This window comes from Piliocolobus tephrosceles, chromosome 5 (genome assembly GCF_002776525.5).
Source record: "Piliocolobus tephrosceles isolate RC106 chromosome 5, ASM277652v3, whole genome shotgun sequence".
Classification (NCBI taxonomy): Eukaryota; Metazoa; Chordata; class Mammalia; order Primates; family Cercopithecidae; genus Piliocolobus; species Piliocolobus tephrosceles.
The window spans coordinates 62,010,623-62,032,395 of NC_045438.1; the positions used below are offsets into that span (position 1 = coordinate 62,010,623).

The following is a 21,773-nucleotide window of genomic DNA, read 5'->3' on the forward strand; positions in this document are numbered from 1 at the left end:
GAAAGCCATTTTTCTTTTGAGATTTGGATAATATTTCAAAACTAGTTTGTATGCTGTACATTCCTTTCATCAAAATGTGTGTGATTGCTATACCCTAGAACTCAGAGCTAGCCCATAAAGATGAAGAAATGAATAAGATACAATCCATCCATGCTTTTTCTTGGGGGAGTGAAACAAGCAAGCCTATGTTTCCACGATACATTTGTAAGATATTATTTTTCTCAAATGTATTTCTTTTCCATGCACATACAAAAAAGCAACTCCTTAGAATCGTGATTAAATAGTTGCTTTAGAAAAGTGTGTGTGTGAGGCGGGCGGATCACGAGGTCGGGAGTTCAGAACCAGCCTGACATGGCGAAACCCTGTCTCTACTAAAAATACAAAAATTAGCTGAGCGTGGTGGCACGCTCCTGTAATCCCAGCTACTCAGGAGACTGAGGCAGGAAATTGTTTGAACCTGGGATGCAGAGGTTGCAGTGAGCCGAGATAGTGCCATTGCATTCCAGCCTGGGTGGCAGAGCAAGTCTCTGACTCAAAAAAAAAAAAAAAAAAAAAAAAAAAGTGCATGTGTGTCTATCTTCCTGCAGCAACCTATTTTTTCTTTTTTGGCTTCCTTAAAGCTTGTGATTTTGTTATTTCTTCCATTTATGTATTGATTAACTGTTGAGCATCTTCTGTGTTCTAGATCTTGGAGATATAAGTTGAGTAAGGCAAGATTTTTACCTTCTAAAAGCTGACATTCAGGCATGGACGTGTAAACAAATAAGTACAGTATAGTAAAGTATAATCGGTAGTAATTAGGTAGATGCACTTGTGGATCCAAGTTGAGGGCATCAAAGAGTAGATGGCTCCATTTACCTGAGGGATTCAGTTAGTCTTCAGAAAAGAGTTACTGCTTAAGTCTAGTCTTGAACGATTGTGTATTCTCTATTAGGATAAAAAAGTGAAATACATCCCAGGCAGAGAGCAGCAGAGGAAAGGCAGGACTATAAAACAGCAAGATGTATTTAGAGTAATTAGAGTATAATGTAGGAGTGTAGTGAGAAATGAGGGTAGAAGTAAGGAGGGGAGGCTAAATCCTGAAGACCTCGTATGCTAGGTTTGGACTTTACCCTGACAACAAGGAACCAAGAAAGGGTTTGATTTTGCAGAAGGACATTTCCAGATTCAAATTTTTTATAATACAATAGTCCCCCTCTCATTCATGCTTTTGCTTTCTGTGGTTTTAGTTACCAGTAATCAACCATGGCCCAAAAATATTAAATGGAAAATTCCAGAAAAAAAATTCTTAAGTTTTAAATTGCACATCATTCTGAGTAGCATGATGAAATCTTGTGCCATCCTGCCTGGAATGTGATTCATCCTTTTGTCCAGCATATCCACACTGTATATGCTTCCTTCTCATTAGTCATCAACATCCTCAGCTCCTGATTTTCAACCATGGACATTGTCATGTCTCCTTCTGACATAGCCTAACACTATGTCACAGTGCCTATGTCATTCACCTCAGTTCATCTCATCCTGTAGGCATTTTATCATTTCACACCATCACAAGAAGGGTGAGTTCAGTGTTGTGAGTTGAAGAAACACACTCAATGTGTTTTTCCTCTGCTCTCAAACCACAGCAACAATCAACACAGAATACTTGTGTGATCAGCCAAGCAAGCAATTAATTCTTCAGCAGACTCTGGCTGGGTGTCCTTCAATTCAATTCTGACACTATCTTCCTGGAGATAGTGTCAGATCCCACAGATTGAGGGTTCAGTCCCACAAGACTGCCCCTTCTTGAGATACCAGTTGCAAGTTCAGGCCTCTGGAACTTCTGTTCCTACCCACTTCAAGTTAGGTTCCCATGACTCCCCCTTTGGGTTTGATTAATTTGCTGGAGTGGCTCACAGAACTCAGGGAAGTACTTATACTTACCCATTTATTATAAAGGGTATTACAAGGAACATAGATAAGAATGCATGGGGCAAGGTATAGGGGAAGGGGCATAGAGCATCCATGCCTTTCCAGGAACCTCCATGTGTTTAGCTCTCTGGAAGCTCTCCAAACCCATCCTTATGAGTGTTTAGGGAGGCTTCATTACATATAATTGAATAAACCTTTGGCCATTGGTGTCAACTTAACATTTGGCCTGTTTCCTCTCCCTGGATGTTAGGGGGATGGGGCTAAAAGTCCCAACCCTCTAGTCATGCATTTGTCTTTCAGGTGACCAGCCCCATCCTACAAAGAAGTAACACTTTGGAGATTCTGAGGAATTTAGAAGTTGTATCCCAGAAAATTGGGTGGAAAACCAACCAAATAAATATTTCACAATATTACAAGTACAATTAGATGTTTTGAAAGAGAGCAAGAGGCCACATTCATGCAACTTTTGTTATAGTATATTATTGTAATTGTTCTACTATTAGTTATTGGGTTATCCTCTTACTGTGTCTAATTTATAAGTTAAATGTTACAGGTATGTATAGGAAAAAACATAGTATGTATAGGCTCAGTACTATTTGTGGTTTCAGGCACCCACTGGAGGTCTTCGAATGTGTCCTCCATTGATTGGTGGGGATCTGCTCTATTATTAAAGCAGTGGTGTGGGATGGGTTGAAGACTGGAGGAAGAAAGTATGTCAACCTGAGATAATCAAAAAGATCAGAATCCAGTTCAAAGAGTTTACTCAAGCAAAAAGCTGGGAATAGCCATTTAGGAGATGCAGACTCCAGAGAAATGGGGTCAGTGCTCTGAAGTTAAAAGTTAAGGTTTTGCTTATGAAGGCAGCAGCAGCCCATATGTAGCAGCTGCTGCAAAGATGCTGGCTGCAACGAGGGAGGAGCGGTCAGGGCTGGGAACAGGTGGGAGCCCTGTGCTCTACCAAGTTGGTGGGGTGGGAGCCCTGTGCTTCTGGGCACAACTGCAGCCGCCCAGCCACGGGCTCTGGTCCTGGCCATTCCTGTGCTCTTGGGGGCCTGGGAAGCCTCCTTGCCCCCACAGGCTTGGAAGTGCCTGCTCCCACTCTCTGGCCTCTCCCCCATCCCGGCACCTGCTCCAGGGCAGAGCAAATTTGTGACTAAGCCCAGGCGGTGTCACAACCTGGCAAAGTGTGTGCACTCAAGACAGTACTGACACACCAATCCCTGCCACCGTGAGCCCCTCCAGACTTTGGGTGCCTATGAGTGTGGGAGGAAAACGGAAGTGGGGGCTGAAGGCAGCTCGGCTCAGGCCTGCAGGCACCCCTCAGCATGAACAGCATGGGTGCCATGGACAGCATGTTGATGGTGACAGGAGGCAGACAGGCTCCTGGGTAGAAAGGGGTGGGTCCTGGATGAAACCCCATCTTCAAGCTGGGAAATGCCTGAAGCCTGGGAGCTGGGCTCTCAGTTCTGTGTACCAGAGTGAGAACTTATGGTGCCTTTTCCAAGCCTACCCATGGCCGCCTATGGACCAAGCAGCATGCACTTCCTACTTTCAGAGCCCGTAAAAACTTGAGATACAGCCAGATTCACACAGACCTTAGGACTACCAGCTGCAGGAAGGAGCTACCCACTTTGGGTCTTCTCAACTCATTGGGACAATCTCCTTGTGAAGAAGAGCTACCCACTCCTGGTCTCTTCTCTGCTGAGAACTAGACACTCTCATTGGGATGACTGTCTGTGGAAAGGAGCTACCCACTTCGGGTGTCCTGAGAGTTCTTCTGTCACTCAATGAAGCTCCTCTCCACGTGCTTCATTCTTCCCAGACGTGGGACAAGAACTTTGGACCTGCTGAATGGCAGGACTGGAAGAGCGGTAACACAGAGCTGAAACATGATCCCCACTTGCCACGTTGCAGGCAATGAGAAGAAGAGAAGAGAGAAGGAGAAAAGAGCTGTGGCCCTTTGGAGATCCCAGACCTAGGAGCTTCCTAAGCCAGGGCTGTGACACCCTTTTGGGGGCTCTGCAGTTCCTGGTGTCTCCAAGCTTCTGGGCACCACAGTGTTCCCTGGTTCCTGCTGTGGAAGCCACTTGTGGTATACCTAGTCCAGCTGCAGCCTCTCAGGGAGTCAGCACCTGTGCCAGCACCTGGAGCTGCCTGCCCCACTGCAGCCAGCATGCTTGGCTATGTGCAGCGGCCAGACCCTGTGCTCACTTACACACTGTTTGCGACACTCCGTGCTTGGCTCACCCTCGGCAGATGTGGGATCCAGGCTGGTAGTGTGAGCTCAGCGCAGCCTGCCAGGCTGAGTGAGCGGAACATGCCCAGCAGCCCTGAGCAAAACTCAGACGCAGTTGCCACTGGCCACAGAGGTTTCCAGCTGGAAAAGCGACACCCTAAGGATCCTGTGATACTTACATAGGAGGAAAACAGAAATTTAATAGGATTGCAACTTTTTTTAATAGAAGGCTGGTTTATGAGTTACAGTAATTAGCTACAGTTTGTTTTCTTTTCCACCTGGCTTTTCTTTCCTTTACAGCTGTTTTTAAATTTCCTTTCTGGTTGTAAAGAGTATACTTAACATTCCATCTTATGACAGTGTGATAGCCACAAAGTCTGTGTGTGAGAAAGGTCAGAGGGAAGTTAATCCATGATGAAGATCAGCAGTGAAGAGGGAAGAGGTCTTCCCTGGGGTCCTTTCGTCATGTGCTACATTTTGCAAAACGGTGTAGGTAAGGAAGGAGGCCAATATATAATCAGAGAAACAAAGGTTACAGCTGCACAAGTTACAGCTGCCTGTCACATGACTGAGGTCCCGTAATCACATTCCTTTAAGGCGCAAAATAGAGTCCAACAGCTTAGATTTTGAATTACCTGTTTTCACAAGTCTAACCAAGTGAGAGAGGACTATGGTTTGAATTAAAGTAGTAGCAGTTAGAATAGAAAAGGATTCAGAACATGAGAGATGTTAATGATAGAATTAATAAGGCTTGATCCTCTTTGGATATAGAGAAGAGACTGCAGTGGTATGGGAGAATTGAAGATGATGCCTAGATTTGAAGAGGAAAATGTAAGGAATTTGGCTTTGGATATTTTGAATTTAATAAGTTTTATGGAACTTCCAAGTAAAAATTTCTAGGAGTCAGTTGCATATGCATATCTGCAGCTTAGGAGAGAGATTTGAACTCAAATTAAGAAATTTTGAGTTATTCATATATATATATTTAACATTTCTTATGTGCCAAGCATGTACCGGGCACCAGGGATACTGTACAACACATGAAACCTGCTTTATGACTAATAAAGGGGACAGAAATCAATCATGAAGATACATAATTACAAACTGAGACAAGTGTCATAAGGAAAATTTAGAGGTTGCTGTGAGAAAATTTTAGCAGGAGGACCCCATCTCATTGAGACTGGGGAATCAGGGAATGTTATCATTGGAGCTAAAATTTGAAGAACAAGTAGGAGTAGGGCAAGTAGAATATTTTGGGCAGAAAGAACATTAGCTTTATACCAATAAAAGTATTCAAAGGTTAACAGACTAAGTTAAAGAAAAAGCAAAAGGCAACAGCTAACTGTATTCTGTGAAGAGAAGTGTCTAAAACAAAGATAGAAGAAGGTTGAAAGGAAAAGCTCTATTATGCAAACACAACTGAAGGAGCTGGTATGGCTACAAAAAATAGACTTTTAAGCAAAAACCATATTATTAGAGATAGAGGGCACTTGATAATGGTAAGTATACCTAATAACATAGTCTTGAAATATATATATCATATGGAGAATTTAACAACTCTGTAGTCATAGTGGGCAGTCTTAACATGTCTCTCTGATAGACCAGGAGACAAAAATCAGTAAAGCTATAGAAGATGTAGGTACATTAGCAAATGTAACTAATGGACATAATGGTCTATGTATATAGACCACTGCAACCACCAATAACAAAATGTATATTCTTTTTCAGTATCCCTGGAATGTTTACAAAAATTGACTATTTTGGAGAATAAAGTAAGTGTAAATACATTTTAAAAGGATGAAATGATACAAAATGTATTTTCTGACCACAATGTTCTTATTCTAGAAATTAATACAAAAGCAAAAAACTTGTCAAGGACATTACATTAAGATAATGGACCGTTTTGGCCAGACGCAGTAGCTCACGCGTGTAATCCCAGCACTTTGGGAGGCTGAGGTGGGCTGATGATGAGGTCAGGAGATAGAGACCATCCTGGCGATAGTGAAACCCCGTCTCTACTAAAAAATACAAAAAAATTAGCCGGGCATGGTGGCGGGCGCCTGTAGTCCCAGCTACTTGGGAGGCTGAGGCAGGAGAATGGTGTGAACCCTAGAGGCGGAGCTTACAGTAAGCTGAGATTGCGCCACTTCACTCCAGCCTGGGCAACAGAGTGAGACTCCGTCTCAAAGAAATAAAAAATAAAAAAGATAATGGACTGTTTTCTCTCATGAATGTAAATGCAAAAAACTAATCATATTAACAAACCAAAACTGTACTTGATCTTAGCCAAAAGGCCAAAAAGTGATGACAAACCAAAACTAAATCCAGTAATCAATAAAAAACAGATAATCTTCCTATTTTGAGGTCAGCTGATTAGAAATCTTAACTCCATTGACTACCTTAATTCTAAGCCCTTTGCCATATAATATAAATATTCATAGATTCAGGGGAATAAGATCATGGGTAGCTTTGGGAGACCATTATTCTCCCTACCACATACATCTCATCCAATTAGGTTTATTCCAAGGATGCGGGGTTGTTTACCAACAACAACAACAACAAAAACCCACAGTCAATATAGTTCACTACACTAACAGAGTAAGAGTCACATGATTATCATAATAAATGTAGGACAAACATTTGATGGCATGATTTTTTAAAATCTTGGGCAGCTAGTAATAGGAACTTCTTTAGTCCTAGCCAGAGCAATCCCTCAAGAAAGAAACGGCATCCAGATCAGTAAAGAGGAAGTCGAACTGTCGCTGTTCACCAATGATATGATCATATACCTAGAAAACCCTAAAGAGTCATCCAAAAAGCTAGAACTGATAAATGAATTCAGCAAAGTTTCAGGATACAAAATTAATGTGCACAAATTAGTAGCACTGCTATATGCCAATAGTGACCAAGCTGAGAATCAAATCCAGAAACTAACCCCTTTTAAAATAGCTGCTACAAATAAAATACTTAGAAATACTTAGAAATATACTTAACTAAGGAGGTGGAAAGACCTCTACAAGGAAAACTACAAAACACTGCTGAAAGAAATCATAGAAAACACAAACAAAATGGAAACACATCACATGCTCATGGGTGGGTAGAATCAGTACTGTGAAAATGACCATGCTGCCAAAAGCAATCTACAAAATGCAATTTCCATCAAAATACTGCCGTCATTTTTCACAGAACTAGAAAAAAACTCCCAAATTCCTATGGAACCACAAAAGGGCCTGCATAACTAAAGCCAGACTAAGCAAAAAGAACAAATCTGGAGGCATCACATTACCTTACTTCAGACTATGCTATAAGGCCATACTCACCAAAACAACATGGTACTGGTATAAAAATAGGCACATAGGCCAGGTGCGGTGGCTCACATCTGTAATCCCTGCACTTTGGAAGGCTGAGGCGGGCAGATCACCTGAGGTCAGGAGTTGGAGACCAGCCTAAACAACAGGGTGAAACCTTGTCTTTACTAAAAAAAAAAAAAAATTAGCCAGGCATGGTGGTGGGCACCTGTAATCCCAGCTACTCAGGAGGCTGAGGCAGGAGAATCACTTAAACCTAGGAGGCAGAGGTTGCAGTGAGCTGAGATCATGCCACTGCACTCCAGCCTGGGCAACAAGTGCGAAACTCCATCTCAAAAAAAAAAAAAAAAAATCACATGATAACAGTGGAACAGATTAGAGAACCCAGAAATAAAGCCAGATACTTACAGCCAACTGATGTTCGACAAAACAAATTAAAACATAAAGCGGGGAAAGGACACCCTGTTCAACAAATGGTGCTGGGATAATCCCCAAGCCACATGTAGAGGAATGAAACTGGATCCTCATCTCTCACCTTATAAAAAGATCAACCCAAGGCCAAGCATGGTGGCATACGCCTGTAATCCCAGCACTTTGGGAGGCCGAGGCGGGTGGATCACCTGAAGTCCAGAGTTGAGACCCAGCCTGACCAACATGATGAAACCCCATCTCTACTAAATATACAAAATTAGCTGGGCGTGGTGGCGTGCACCTGTAGTCCCAGCTGCTCAGGAGGCTGAGGCAGGAGGATCGCTTGAACCCGGGAGGTGGAGGTTGCAGTGAGCTGAGATCATGTCACTGCACTCCACCCTGGGCAACAGAGCGAGATTCCATCTCAAAAAAAAAAAAAAAAAAAAAAAAAACCATAAAAATTCTAGGAGATAACGTTGGAAAAACTCTTCTAGACATTGGCTTAGGCAAACACTTGCTGACCAAGAACCCAAAAACAAATGCAACAAAAACAAAGATAAATAGATAAGACTTAAACTAAAAAGCTCCTGCACTGCAGCAGAGTAAACAGACAACCCACAGAGTAGGAGAAAATCTTCACAGTCTGTACATCTGACAATGGATTAATATCCAGAATCTACAAGGAACTCAAACAAAAATCAGTAAGAAAAAAAATCCCATCAGAAAGTAATCTAAGGACATCAATAGACAGTTCTCCAAAGAAGATACACAAGTGGCCAAAAACGTGAAAAAATGGTCACCATCACTAATAATCAGGGAAATGCAAATCAAAACCACAATGTGATACCACCTTGCTCCTGCAAGAATGGCCATCATTAAAAAAATCAAAAAACAATAGCTGTTGTTGTGGATGTGGTGAAAAAGGAGCATTTTCACACTGCTGGTGGGAATGTAAACTAGTACAAACACTACGGACAACAGTGTGGAGATTCCTTAAAGAACTAAAGGTAGATCTACCATTTGACCCAGCGGTCCCACTATTGGATATCTACCCAGAAGAAGTCATTATACAAAGAAGTCATTATACAAAAAAGATACTTGTGCTTGCATGTTTATAGCAGCACAATTTGTAATCGCAAAAATATAGACATATATAGCATGTATATAGCATAATTTGTGACTGCAAAAATATGGATGTATATAGCATGTATATAGCAACACAATTTGTAATTGCAAAAATATGGAACCAGCCCAAATGCCCATCAGTCAACAAGTGGATAAAGAAGAGTGAGTGAGAACACACGATGGTATCCCATGGTGTGTGTGTATTCCATGGTGTGTGTGTGTGTGTGTATATATATATACACATATGTATATATACATACATATATACACATGTATATATACATACATATATATACACACACACACCATGGTGTATATACACCATATATTCCATGGTGTGTATGTGTATGTATATATACACACCATGGAATGCACACACCATGGGATACTACACAGCCATAAAAAAGAACGAAATAATGACATTCATAGCAAGCTGGATGGAATTGGAGACTGTTACTGTAAGCTATGAGGATGCAAAGGCATAAGAATGATACAATGGACTTTGGGGACTTGGGGGAAAGGGTGAGAGGATGGTGAGGCATAAAAGACTACCTATTGGGTACAGTGTTCCCTGCTTGGGTGATGGGTGCACCAAAATCTCAAAAATCACCACTAAAGAACTTATACATGCAACCAAATACCACCTGTTCCCCAAAAAACCTATTAAAATAATAATAAAGGAACTTCCTTAATCTATTAAAAGGTGTCTATAAAACAAAATAACCACAAAAAATCCGTATTACAGACACCTTGTGAAATGTTGAAGGCTTTTCCACTTGAGTTGGAAAAGACGAGGATGTTTGCCATCATCCTTATGTATATGAAATACATATTTCACATTGTTTTAAAGATTATAGCTAGTGTGATAAGGCAAGAAAAAGAAATAAAAGACGTAAGATGGATGAGAATGGAGGAAGTAGTCACTATTCACATATGATTGTGTGCATTTAAAAATCCAAAATAATTGCAGATAGGTTAGAGATTAGGAAAGTCTCAGGATATAGGGTCAATATTAAAAAATCCATTTATTTTCTATATAATACAACAATATATATTGTGGTTCCAGTGTTATAAAGACATCTACATACAAATAAATAAGGATTTGTAAGACTTCTCCTTAGAAAACTATAAAACATTAAGAGACTTTTAAAAATCCTGAAATAGTTGGAGCAATATATTATGTTCGTGGATAGAAAGAAATGATAAATATCAGTACTTCCCAATATGATAGGTTTAATAAAGCTCTAGTCAAATTCCCAATAGTTAGAGGTGTATGTATGTGTGTGTGTGTGTGTGTGTGTTATGTGTGACTTGATAATCTTATTCTAAAAATTTACATGGAAATACACAGTGTCAAGAATAAACAACATTTTTGGAGAACAAGATTGGAGAGCTTGCCCTATTATGTATCAAGACTTACTATAAGCCAGGCGCAGTGGCTCAAGCCTGTAATTCTAGCACTTTGGGAGTCTGAGGCAGGTCGATTGTCTGAGCTCAGGAGTTTGAGTCCAGCCTGGACAACATGGCAAAACCCCATCTCCTAAAAATACAAAAAAATAGCCAGGTGTTGTGGCACATGCCTGTAGTCCCAGCTACTCAGGAGGCTGAGGCAGGAGAATCGCTTGAACCCAGGAGTCAAAGGTTGCAGTGAACCAAGATTACACTACTGTACTCCAGCCTGAGCAACAGACCGAGGCTCTGTCTCTTAAAAAAAAAAAAAAAAAAAAAAAAAAAAAACTTAATATAAAGCCTGATTAAGTCAGTTTGTCATTAGCTCTAAGTTAGTCAGAAAGAGCAATGGAATAGTACATAGCTCAAAATCTAATTTAAAAATACATAGAAACTTGATTTATGACAAAAGTGCCACTGCAGAGCAATAGAGAAATACTAGGCTTTTCAATGAGTGGTGCTGAGATGGTATATAAGAAACCTAACTGCTACATCACACCATTCACAAAAGTAATTCCACATCAATTATAGATTAAAAGTATTAGCAAAACAAAGCTAAGAGATAAAGCGAAAGGTCATATTTATGATCTTGGTATAGAAAAAGATTTTAGAAACTATGCTTTTGTTCTAAACTTGAAAAGATTGAGAATATCCTTACCACATTGAGTGTAAAAACTTCTGTTCATTAAAAGACATCACTAAGAAAGTGGAATAGCAAGTGAAAGAAGAGATTTGCATCACATACAACCTTCAAATGGCTCATATCTAGTGTTTCTACAAATGAGCCCTAACACAACAAATGGCCAAAAATGGACAAGAGGATTGAACAGCCACTTCCCAAGAGAAAAATCCAAAAGATCAAGAAACATGAAAAGGTGCTTAAATTCAATAATTGGGAAACACAAATTAAAACTATAACAAATGGCCACAACATACCCTCAAGAGCAGCTAGAATTTAAAAACTGACAGTGTCAAGTGTTACGAGGATGTGGAGCAGCAGCAGCCTCTTAACTGCTGAAAGTAACGTGTTGGTACAGTCTCTGGAACAGTTTGGTATCATTTCCTAAAGATGAAGTTGTGTGTATCCTTAACTTGGCTATTCTTGTCCTGAAGTATATTCACAATAGAAATGTGTACACTAAGACACATGTACGTGAATGATCAGTATAGTGCTCTTCATAATAGCTTCAAACTGGAAACAACTCATTAACATTAGAATGGGTAAATAAATTGTAATGTCATATAGTGGACTATTATACAGCAATGAAAATGAGCAACCTGCACAGAGCAATATGGATGAATGTTACAATGTGGAATGAAAAAGGCAAGGTTTAAAATAATATGTATTGTATTAGTCTATTTAAACTTCAAAAAGCTGTCAAAACAAAACTATAGTGTTTAAAGTTGCCTGTGTAAGTTGTGAAAATAAAAAGAAAAACAAAGAAATGCTTTTTATAAAAAGAATAAAGGTTACCTGTCTTGGGGAGGTAAGCAAGGATGATTGGGAAGAGGACCAAGTGGAAGGGTTCTGGCAATTGGTACAGGCAATGTTTTATTTCTTAATAGGGTTACATGAGAGTTTGGTTAAATTTTTGAGGTGTACAATTTTGTATGCTTTTTTTTCTCTACATTTCATGTTGCAGAGTTTTAGAATGGATTAAAAATGTAGAGAGATTGCTTAACAAATAGGTCAGAGGAAACAAATTTATGCAAAAGTTTTTTAAAGCATGTTGATGAGTAACACTTACCTGCAATTAGGCTTCTTTTTGTTTGTTTTTTGAGACAGAGTTTTACTCTTGTTGCCCAGGGATGGAGTACAGTGGCACGATCTCAGCTCACTGCAACCTCCACCTCCCAGGTTCAAGCGATTCTCCTGCCTCAGCCTCCCTAGTAGCTGGGATTATAGGCATGTGTCACCACGCCCGGCCAATTTTGTATTTTTAGTAAAGACAGAGTTTCTCCATGTTTGTCAGGCTGGTCTCGAACTCCCGACCTCAGGTGATCTGCCCACCTCAGCCTCCCAAAGTGCTGGGATTACAGGCATGAGCCACCGTGCCCGGCCCACAATTAGGTTTATCCCAAACTTCTCATTTGTTAGTCATTAAAGCTCAGTAATTAATAAATTGTTTCTTTTGGTAACCATTGTTCACTGATAGATAAGTACAATCATTCGTTTCTCACTTTGCACAGTAGTTCAGGACTGTAAAAAATGACAGTATAAGTTGAAACCATGAAAAACCATCTTAATAAAAATGGGGAAAATTACAGTGTTTTATGTACACTCAAAATTTTTGTCAAGACGGTAAAACCTCTTACATTGTTTAAATGTATAGGGAAATTTAAATGTTTATTTAGCACAGTGTCACTTAAGATATTGGAGTCAATTATAATTAGTGTTTTATTTCTTTGTAAAAAACACTTATCAAAGGCAGTTTGAGCAGTTCTTGTTGTGTAACCTACAATAGCAGAACTAGCAGAGTGAGCATCTTTTCTGTGCCTTGGCAAATTGTCATACTCCTTTCTTTTAAATTAGGATTAGCTTCCAACATTTTATCTTTTGCGCTTTCACTGTCACGAAGTAGCTCCAAGAGTTTCCTAAATATGAAGGTTTTTTTGCTAGTGTCACTTCCTTTGGAACATATTCCTTCTTTTTGTCACAGCCACACTCCTCATTTATGTCTGTAGGTCTACCTTCACTAAGTTCCTCAGGCTGCATATCTAGAAGCTCTCGAACAGTGGCAGTGGCAACATTTCCACAGTTAGCTGCTTCATCTGTTACGACACTTATGTTGGATTTGAATTTCATTTCCAGTGTCATCATTTCTTTTGTTTGTTTTTTGTTTTTCGCTGCACTTCTATCTTTGTTGGCCAATTCCCGCTTTCATCTACCTATTTAGTAAAATTTCATGTAGATTTACCACTGGAAGGCAAGAATGCATGCTTTGCTGTCTGTGGGTGAATTGACTAACAGATGAGGTGTAACCAATCATCTGCTGACTTTGAAAGAAGTGGGGATTGGTCACTGATCATGAGGTACAGCTCTTATTAACAGTGATTTGTGGACTAGATTCTCAAAAGGAGCGTGCAACCTAGATCTCTTGCATGTGCAGTTCACAATAGGCCTCCTGCTCCTATGAGAATCTAATGCCGCCACTGATCTGACAGGAGGTGGAACTCAGGCAGTAATGCTTGCTCACCCACCTCTCACCTCCTGCTGTACAGCCCGGTTCCTGACAGGCCACTGTTCCTGACAGACCACCGTTACTGGTCTGCAGCCCCGGGGTTTGGGGAGTGCTGGACTAGAGTACTAGAAATGAAGTTTGTATTTGTGCAATTACTCACAGTTAATATACTGTAGTAAGTGAAATTTGAATCATGGTGTTGGGCAGTATTGTTACTTAACTAAAGTCACTCAAATTTATGCATATGGAAAGCATGCAAAGTGAGAGCAGCCTGTAATTCAAAGACGGTTGAACTTTTTGATCAGTTAAATAAAGATTTGGTAGAATCCGATAAGATTTCAAGTGCAGGGCTACTTGGAGTATTTGATCTGAGCTGTTGAACACCTGATACATTTTATGTGATAATGTAAATTTGATGTTACTCTCACAGCTTCCTTAATCCTTTTATGCACTTCCTTAGAGAGAACATCTCACACTAACTCTCTAGAACAAAATCCCTATTACAGTAAATAAAAACAGTGTTTTTAGGAGAATAATAGTGATGATGATTGTAAATTCACCATGTAGCAGCTGACATTGAAAGCAAGTTTTTAAAAAATGTTTTGTATAATGTTGATATTCTAATTGAAAGTTAAATCAATTTTGATTATTTTAGTTGGGTAATTTCATTTTTACTGTCTTCATACAAGCAAAGACGGTCGGCCTTTGAACAACCCAGAGGTTAGGGGCACCAACCCTCTGCATTGCCGAAAATCTGTGTATAACTTCTGACTTTCCAAAAACTTAACTACTTATAGCCTACTGTTGACCAGAAGCCTTACCAAGAACATAAACTGTTGTTTGACATATTTTGTATATGTATTATATGCTGCATTCTTACAGTAAAATAAACCAGAGAAAAGAAAATGTTATTTAAAAAATCATAAGATAAAGTACATTAACTGTTAAGTGGAAGTGGATCATCATAAAGGTCTTCATCCTTGTCATTTTCACATTGAGTAGACTGAGGAGGAAGAGGAGGGGTTTGTCCTGCTGTCTCAGGGGAGGCAGAGAGGGAAGAAAATCCACCTGTAAGTGGACCCATGCAGTTCAAACCCATGTTGTTCAAGGGTCAACGGTGCTTTATTCTTCAGTGTGAAAAATAGAGTCTCATTCTGTGTTGGCTGAAATTTAATATTGTTCATTTATTTTTTATTTCCTACAGGTGAACTGGCACAAAGGTTAATCTCAGGATGCCACTAGTGAAAAGAAACATCGATCCTAGGCACTTGTGCCACACAGCACTGCCTAGAGGTATTAAGAATGAACTGGAATGTGTAACCAATATTTCCTTGGCAAATATAATTAGACAACTAAGTAGCCTAAGTAAGTATATATCAATTAAAAATATACTCACAAACCAGAATGTTATGCTTTAGAATATTAAGAAGTTGTGCTTCTGATTAATTTGGGAGTGTGGTTTGGTGAGAAGAGTACAAAATTATCCTGAAAAATATAGTCAAATGAGTATGATTATTGAGTTTTAGAATACTTTCTTCTTCTTCTGCATGATGTTTCTTCTGGGAAAGGAAAATACGGACAGAATCTCTAGAAACAGTATCACATGATGAATTAAAATTATTGAGATTGTTTTAAAAATATATAATCTGTGAAAGGACCAGAGTTGTACTTTTGCTTGGTTATTATCACTATTTACTCTGTTTAAAGGCCTCAACTATTTGTGTTTTCAAACACTAGTATCCATCTCCTTATATAGATATTTAATCAGTTTAGGGAAATATTTTTATATTAGCAAAGATCTAAAGTGAAAGGTATGGGGTCATTACTAGTCAGAGGATTAGGCTAGTCAAGTGGTTGTCTAAGAGACATTAGGATATAAGTCAGGAATCTGATATGCAGTGTGGTGTGAAAACAGCAAGTGAACCTGGCCTCTGGCAGAAGTCAAGCAGGTTGGCCAGAGAATAAAGGCCAGTGAAAGAGGCAGATTAGAGAAAAGGAGACAGGCAATATGTTCTCATTACAAATTTACAGAATAGAGCAACTTGGTTACGGAATTAAACAAATTATTTTCTAATCTAAGTTTAATCAGAAAATTTAAAAAATAAATCTGGTCTGTCTTTTGCGTTGAAGGATTAGTTTTTTCATAAGACATTGATATTTCATTTTAAAGGTAAAGCAAGGTGTTCTTGGCAGAGATAATATCTACCAAGTGGTCCTAGATTTATTTCATCAGCCATATAAATTCTGATAAGCAGGCTTGGCTTTTCTTTTCCTTTCAACTTTTGTCCTTTCTTTTATAATTGAGTACTTAGCACAAGAGGTTGTTAATCTAATTTGGTTCCAGTAAGAAAGTTTAGGCATACATCTGTAGCGAGAGCAACATAAAAAGTTAAATTTGAATATTCTCTGTGAGAGTACTAATTTTTTGCATTACCTGTGAAATAGTAAGAATAAATAAAAGGCTATTTTATTTGAATTTTGTTTTAAGTGTATTCCTTCTTCCATTCAGTGGTTATTTTTTTCAGTTTAGTGAATCACTAAAATATTGTATTATTTACTTGAGATTAATTTTAAAAAAGTGTTAGAGTTCCTAGATTAAATATGATTAACTATATTGTTTAAAGATTTTTGCAGATTTTTTGTGACCTAGCATGGATTGATTCAAATATAACATGTCATATAAAATTCGTTTTATATACATTATGTACATACATAAGTATATAAGCATGTTGATATTAAAATACATGTTAAGAACATAGAAATGGCATTAGTAATTTTAGTATTTCTTAAAATTAAGATGAATTCTGGATCCAGTACAGGCATCTTATTTTAGGTATATACCCAATATAGAATTTAGAACTAATATTATGATTAAGGGTGATAATTTGCAGTACTAACCCATTTGTTACAAAACTTAAAGATGAAAAGTTAAGGAATTTTTAAGTCTGTATAGTCTATATAAGCAACATCTATCAGCAGGCACATGGTTATGCTGTAGCCAAACTCTGAAAATTATAAATACCTAGTAACAATATAACTAAATTAGATATTGGGTGCTTCACTTTTAGAATCAGAGATCTGGAAGGCATCATTTAAGCCGTTTGTAGAGATTCAAAAAGAAAGAGAAAACCCATAAAATATTGTAGCAAGGTGTGACAATAGTTTACCGCCCCGAAATTAACTTCTCTGGCACCTTTCCCACCTGACATAGTTGAGAATCTGGAATTAAATTTAAAAGGCCTCTAGATAGCCAGAATAAATAAACTCACGCACTAAAGACCATGCACATAAAATAACCAATTGATCCCTCTCTCAAAACCTGTTTACTTTTACTTTGATAGTTCAAACAGATTTGATGATGTGGTTTCCAAACAGTTATGCTTCAGAGGATAAAAGGAGGAAAGCATGGGAGGAGATACTAGAAGGAGGCATCACTGAACCCAACCAAAAGGAGGTAGTTTACAGGAAAGGACAAAGTGATATAAGGGAAGATGCAACATAAAAACCGGAAAGAAGCCATTTAATGTAAAGCAAATATCTTTATACATTTCAAGGCTGTTTCTGCCTAGGATAATATTTGATTTTCATAATTCATGCCCATGAGTCCCTAAGAAAAAATTAAATTGTGTTTAATTTTATATTCCATTTAAGAAGAGGGAAGCTTAGAATATATTTCACAAGTTTCCATCCAAAATAGTTAAAATAACAATTGATGTATTAGATAATCTCTGAATTACTTAGAAAACTTGGCTATCCAAAATGTTTCTAGATAATAGAGATTTTCACTTTGGTGCTGTTATTAGTACCACAAGTGCTTGAGAGTATAGCAATGAAAGTAAACTATAGGGATCTACATGGCTTAGGGCTGGATGTCTTCCTGACCCTTTCCTCACAAAAATATACTTCCTTTTTTAATTTTTTTGAAATAGAGTCTTGCTCTGTCACCCAGGCTGGAGTGCAGTGGTGCAATCTTGGCTCACTACAACCTCTGCCTCCCAGGTTTAAGCAATTCTTGTACCTCAGCCACCCAAGCAGCTGGGATTACAGGCGAGTGCCATCATGCCTGGCTGATTTTTGTGTTATTTTTAGTAGAAATGGGGTTTTGCCGTGTTGGCCAGGCTGGCCTTGAACTTCTGCCTCAAGTGATCTGCCCACCTTGGCCTCCCAAAGTGCTGAGATTACAGGCGTGAGCCACCATATACCCAGCCAGTACATCTGTTTTTTATGAGATTTTTCCTAGTAGAACATAATTCTGTTTATATTAGGTAATTACCACAAATGTATAATTCTCTTGGTGCCAATTTCCTCTTGCTCATTTTATTGCTTTCTTAATGATGCAAGATTTTTTACTCCTTAGCTCAGCTAGGTCCGGGTTCTTGTCTCATGACGAGGAAGAATTAGGCACACAGATACTTGAAGAGTGAATGGAGTAGAATTTATTAAGAGAAAGGAAAGCTCTCAGCAAAGAGAGGGGTCCTGAAAGCAGGTTCCAGGTTTCCCCCTCACAGTTGAATACAAGGGCATATGTCCCCTCACCGTGGAATACAAGGGCATACATATATATATAGAAGCTGATGGGGCTGGGTTCCCTATTTGTATAAGGCACAAATTACTGGTGGCTTCACCACATTCTCCCAGTGCACATGTAGGCCCTTAGTTCGCTGTGGGCATGTTTAGGCAAGTCCCCTGTGCAAGTTCCCTTATCTGCCCAAAGCATCTGGTGTAAGCACTTGTGGGGTGGGTCAGAGTCTCTGGGGACCCTTCCCTTACTGTCTGCCTAAAGCAAGCTAGCTAACTCCTTTCATTAACAACCATTGGGATTCTGCATACCTGAGGGATCTCTTCCCCTGGCTTTTCTCTTATTGAGTATAGTCAGTTCTTATTGCCAAGATTAGTCTTTTTCATCTCTGTATCTACACCTAGCATTCGTATCCCTACCAATTGTTGAATAAATGAATAACTTTATACCTGCTTTTTCTTCCATTTGGGTTGCGTCCCCTATCTGCCAGAGAAACTGTCTCTGGAAGTATCTTGATCACCGAGTAACTTTTGACACCTGAAAGTGAGGTACTTCTGTCTCTGCTGTGTTGCTGTTACCTTATACTAAAAGCTGCCTGTTACTGAGCTCCTCTGTATCAGGTGCACTTCAAGGCTCTTTGCTTACTTCTTTTAGAGACAGATATTTTTATTCCTATTTTACAGATAAGGAAATTGATACCAAGGTCTCACAGTGAATAGAGCAAATATTTGGACTTATTATTAAATTGCTTTAAATATTTGTTTAAATGTCTGGTTCTCCCTCTGTTCAAAATTCAGTAATGACAGGGATCTTCTTCCAGTTATTTTGTTTTGCTCTTTTCAGTAATAAGAACTTACACAACTAGAGGAATACAGTGATTTTAGATTTATGATTTTTTTTTTCCAGAAATTGTAACAAGAGAGTGTAAAAGATCTCCTAAATTTCTGAATCTGTATCTTGGGCATACTTGAGACAAGTTATTTACTAGGTCTTTGATGAATCTTGGGTTCTTCCATTTGGCCTAAAATTTATTTCTAGCTAATACAAATGCTGATTATATATAAATGCTGATTATATATAAATGCTACAGTCTACATATAAATGCTTTGAGATTGACAGGCATATTATTTGCATATACATTTGCATCATAATCTTCTCTAACCCTCATCAGGTGGATAGATACAGATAAAGCAAGTAATTTCCATTTTAACATTTAACAGGAAGTAGTAGAACAAGGTTTAAAAGCAGGCTTCCCACAGTATCTCTTTTTTTTTCCCCCTACTTTGTCATGGCTGGGTGACTTTAGGGTTTAAAGTTTAAAATACAGTTGGCCCTTGAACAATGTAGGGGTTAAGGGCACAGATCCTCAGTGAAGCCAGAAATTTGCATATAACTTTTGACTCCCCCAAAACTTAACTGCCTATAGCCTACTATTGACCAGAAGCCTTACCGAGAACATAAACTGTTGCTTAACCTGTATATTTTATGTTGTATGTATAGTAGTATACTATATTCCTACAATAAAGTAAGCTAGAGAAGAGAATATGTTATTAAGAAAACCATAAGAAAAAACATACTTACTGTTCATTAAATGGAAGTCATAAAAGTCTTCATCCTCGTTATCTTCACATTGAGTAGGCCAAAGAGGAGAAGGAAAAGGAGGAGTTTGTTTTGCTGTCTCAGGAGTAGCAGAGGCAGAGAGGTGGAGGAGGTAGAAGTAGTAGAGATGGGCACACTGTTGTAACTTCACAAAAGCACATCTTGATTTCTGATTTTTTTGCTTCTTCATTTCTCTAAAAATGTTTTTATATGGTACCAATCCTCCTCTTATTTGCTTTAGTTTCGGTACCTGTATCACAGAAGGGTTCATGTTGTAAAATAAATCAAAAGTAGTCTTGGATGAGTGGAACCCTTTTGACAGATTCTCTAATGTTAATTTGTTTTCTGACACCACTTCTTCTATGTCTTCTTTTTTTGGGGGGAGGGATTCTATTTTTTTAAATCTGAGATTTGCTCCTGTATTTTTTATTTGTTATTATACTTTAAGTTCTAGGGTACATGTGCACGATGTGCAGGTTTGTTACATAGGTATACATGTGCCATGGTGGTTTGCTGCACCCATCAAATTGTCATTTACATTAGGTATTTTTCCTAATGCTATCCCTCCCCCAGCCCCCCACCCTCCGACAGACTCCGGTGTGTGATGTTCCCTACTGTGTGTCCGTGTGTTCTCGTTGTTCAGTTCCCACCTATGAGTGAGAACATCTGGTGTATGGTTTTCCAACCTTGTGATAGTTTGTTTAGAATGATGGTTTCCAGCTTTATCCATGTCCCTGCAAAGGACATGAACTCCTCCTTTTTTAGGGCTGCATAGTATTCCATGGTGTATATGTACCACATTTTCTTAATCCAGTGTATCATTGATGGACATTTGGGTTGGTTCCAAGTCTTTGCTATTGTGAATAGTGCTGCAATAAACATAATGTGTGCATGTGTCTTTATAGTAACATGATTTGTAATCCTTTGGGTATATACCCAGTAATGGGATCACTGGGTCAAATGGTGTTTCTAGTTTTAGATCCTTGAGGAATTGTCACACTGTCTTCCACAGTGGTTGAACTAATTTACACTCCCACCGACAGTGTAAAAGTGTTCCTATTTCTCCACATCCTCTCCAGCATCTGTTGTTCCTGAGTTTTTAATGATCACCATTCTAACTGGCATGAGATGGTATCTCATTGGGGTTTTGATTTGCATTTCTCTGATGACCAGGGATGATGAGCATTTTTTCATATGTCTGTTGGCTGTGTAAATGTCTTCTTTTGAGAAGTGTCTGTTCATATCCTTTGCCCACTTTTTGATGGATTTTCTTTTTTTTCTTGTAAATTTAAGTTCTTTGTAGATTCTGGATATTAGTCGTTTGTCAGATAGGTAGATTGCAAAGATTTTCTCCCATTCTATAGGTTGCCTGTTCACTCTGATGATAGTTTCTTTTGCTGTGCAGAAGCTCTCTAGTTTATTTAGATCCCATTTGTCTATTTTGGCTTTTGTTGCCATTGCTTTTGGTGTTTTAGTAATGAAGTGTTTGCCCATGCTTATGTCTTGAATGGTATTGCCTAGGTTTGCTGCTAGGGTTTTTATGGTGTTAGGTCTTACATTTAAATCTTTAATCCATCTTGAGTTAATTTTTATATACCATGTAAGGAAGGGATCCAGTTTCAGCTTACTACATATGGCTAGCCAGTTTTCCCAGCACCGTTTATTAAATAGGGAATCCTTTCCCCATTTCTTGTTTTTGTCAGGTTTGTCAAAGATCAGATGGTTGTAGATGTCTGGTGTTATTTCTGAGGGCTCTGTTCTGTTCTGTTGGTCTATATATCTGCTTTGGTAGCAGTACCATGCTGTTTTGGTTACTGTAGCCTTGTAGTATAGTATGAAGTCAGGTAGCGTGATGCCTCAGCTTTGTTCTTTTTCCTTAGAATTGTGTTGGCTGTGTGGGCTCTTTTTTTGTTCCATATGAACTTTAAAGTAGTTTTTTCCAATTCTGTGAAGAAAGTCAGTGGTAGCTTGTGGGGATGGCATTGAATCTATAAATTACTTTGGGTAGTATGGCCATTTTCATGATATTTATT

General features: G+C 38.7%; 1 protein-coding gene across 2 annotated transcripts in view; it reads left to right on the plus strand.

Annotated features, from left to right (window-relative positions):
* Window positions 1–21,773, plus strand: part of WASF1 (WASP family member 1) — a 77,603-nt gene that overhangs the window by 34,994 nt on the left and 20,836 nt on the right. For both annotated transcript variants that reach the window (XM_023206019.2, XM_023206020.2), the window contains one exon: window positions 14,827–14,987. In XM_023206019.2, the coding sequence (XP_023061787.1) occupies window positions 14,855–14,987 (133 nt within the window). In that variant the 5' untranslated portion in view covers window positions 14,827–14,854. The remainder of the gene's footprint in view (window positions 1–14,826; window positions 14,988–21,773) is intronic.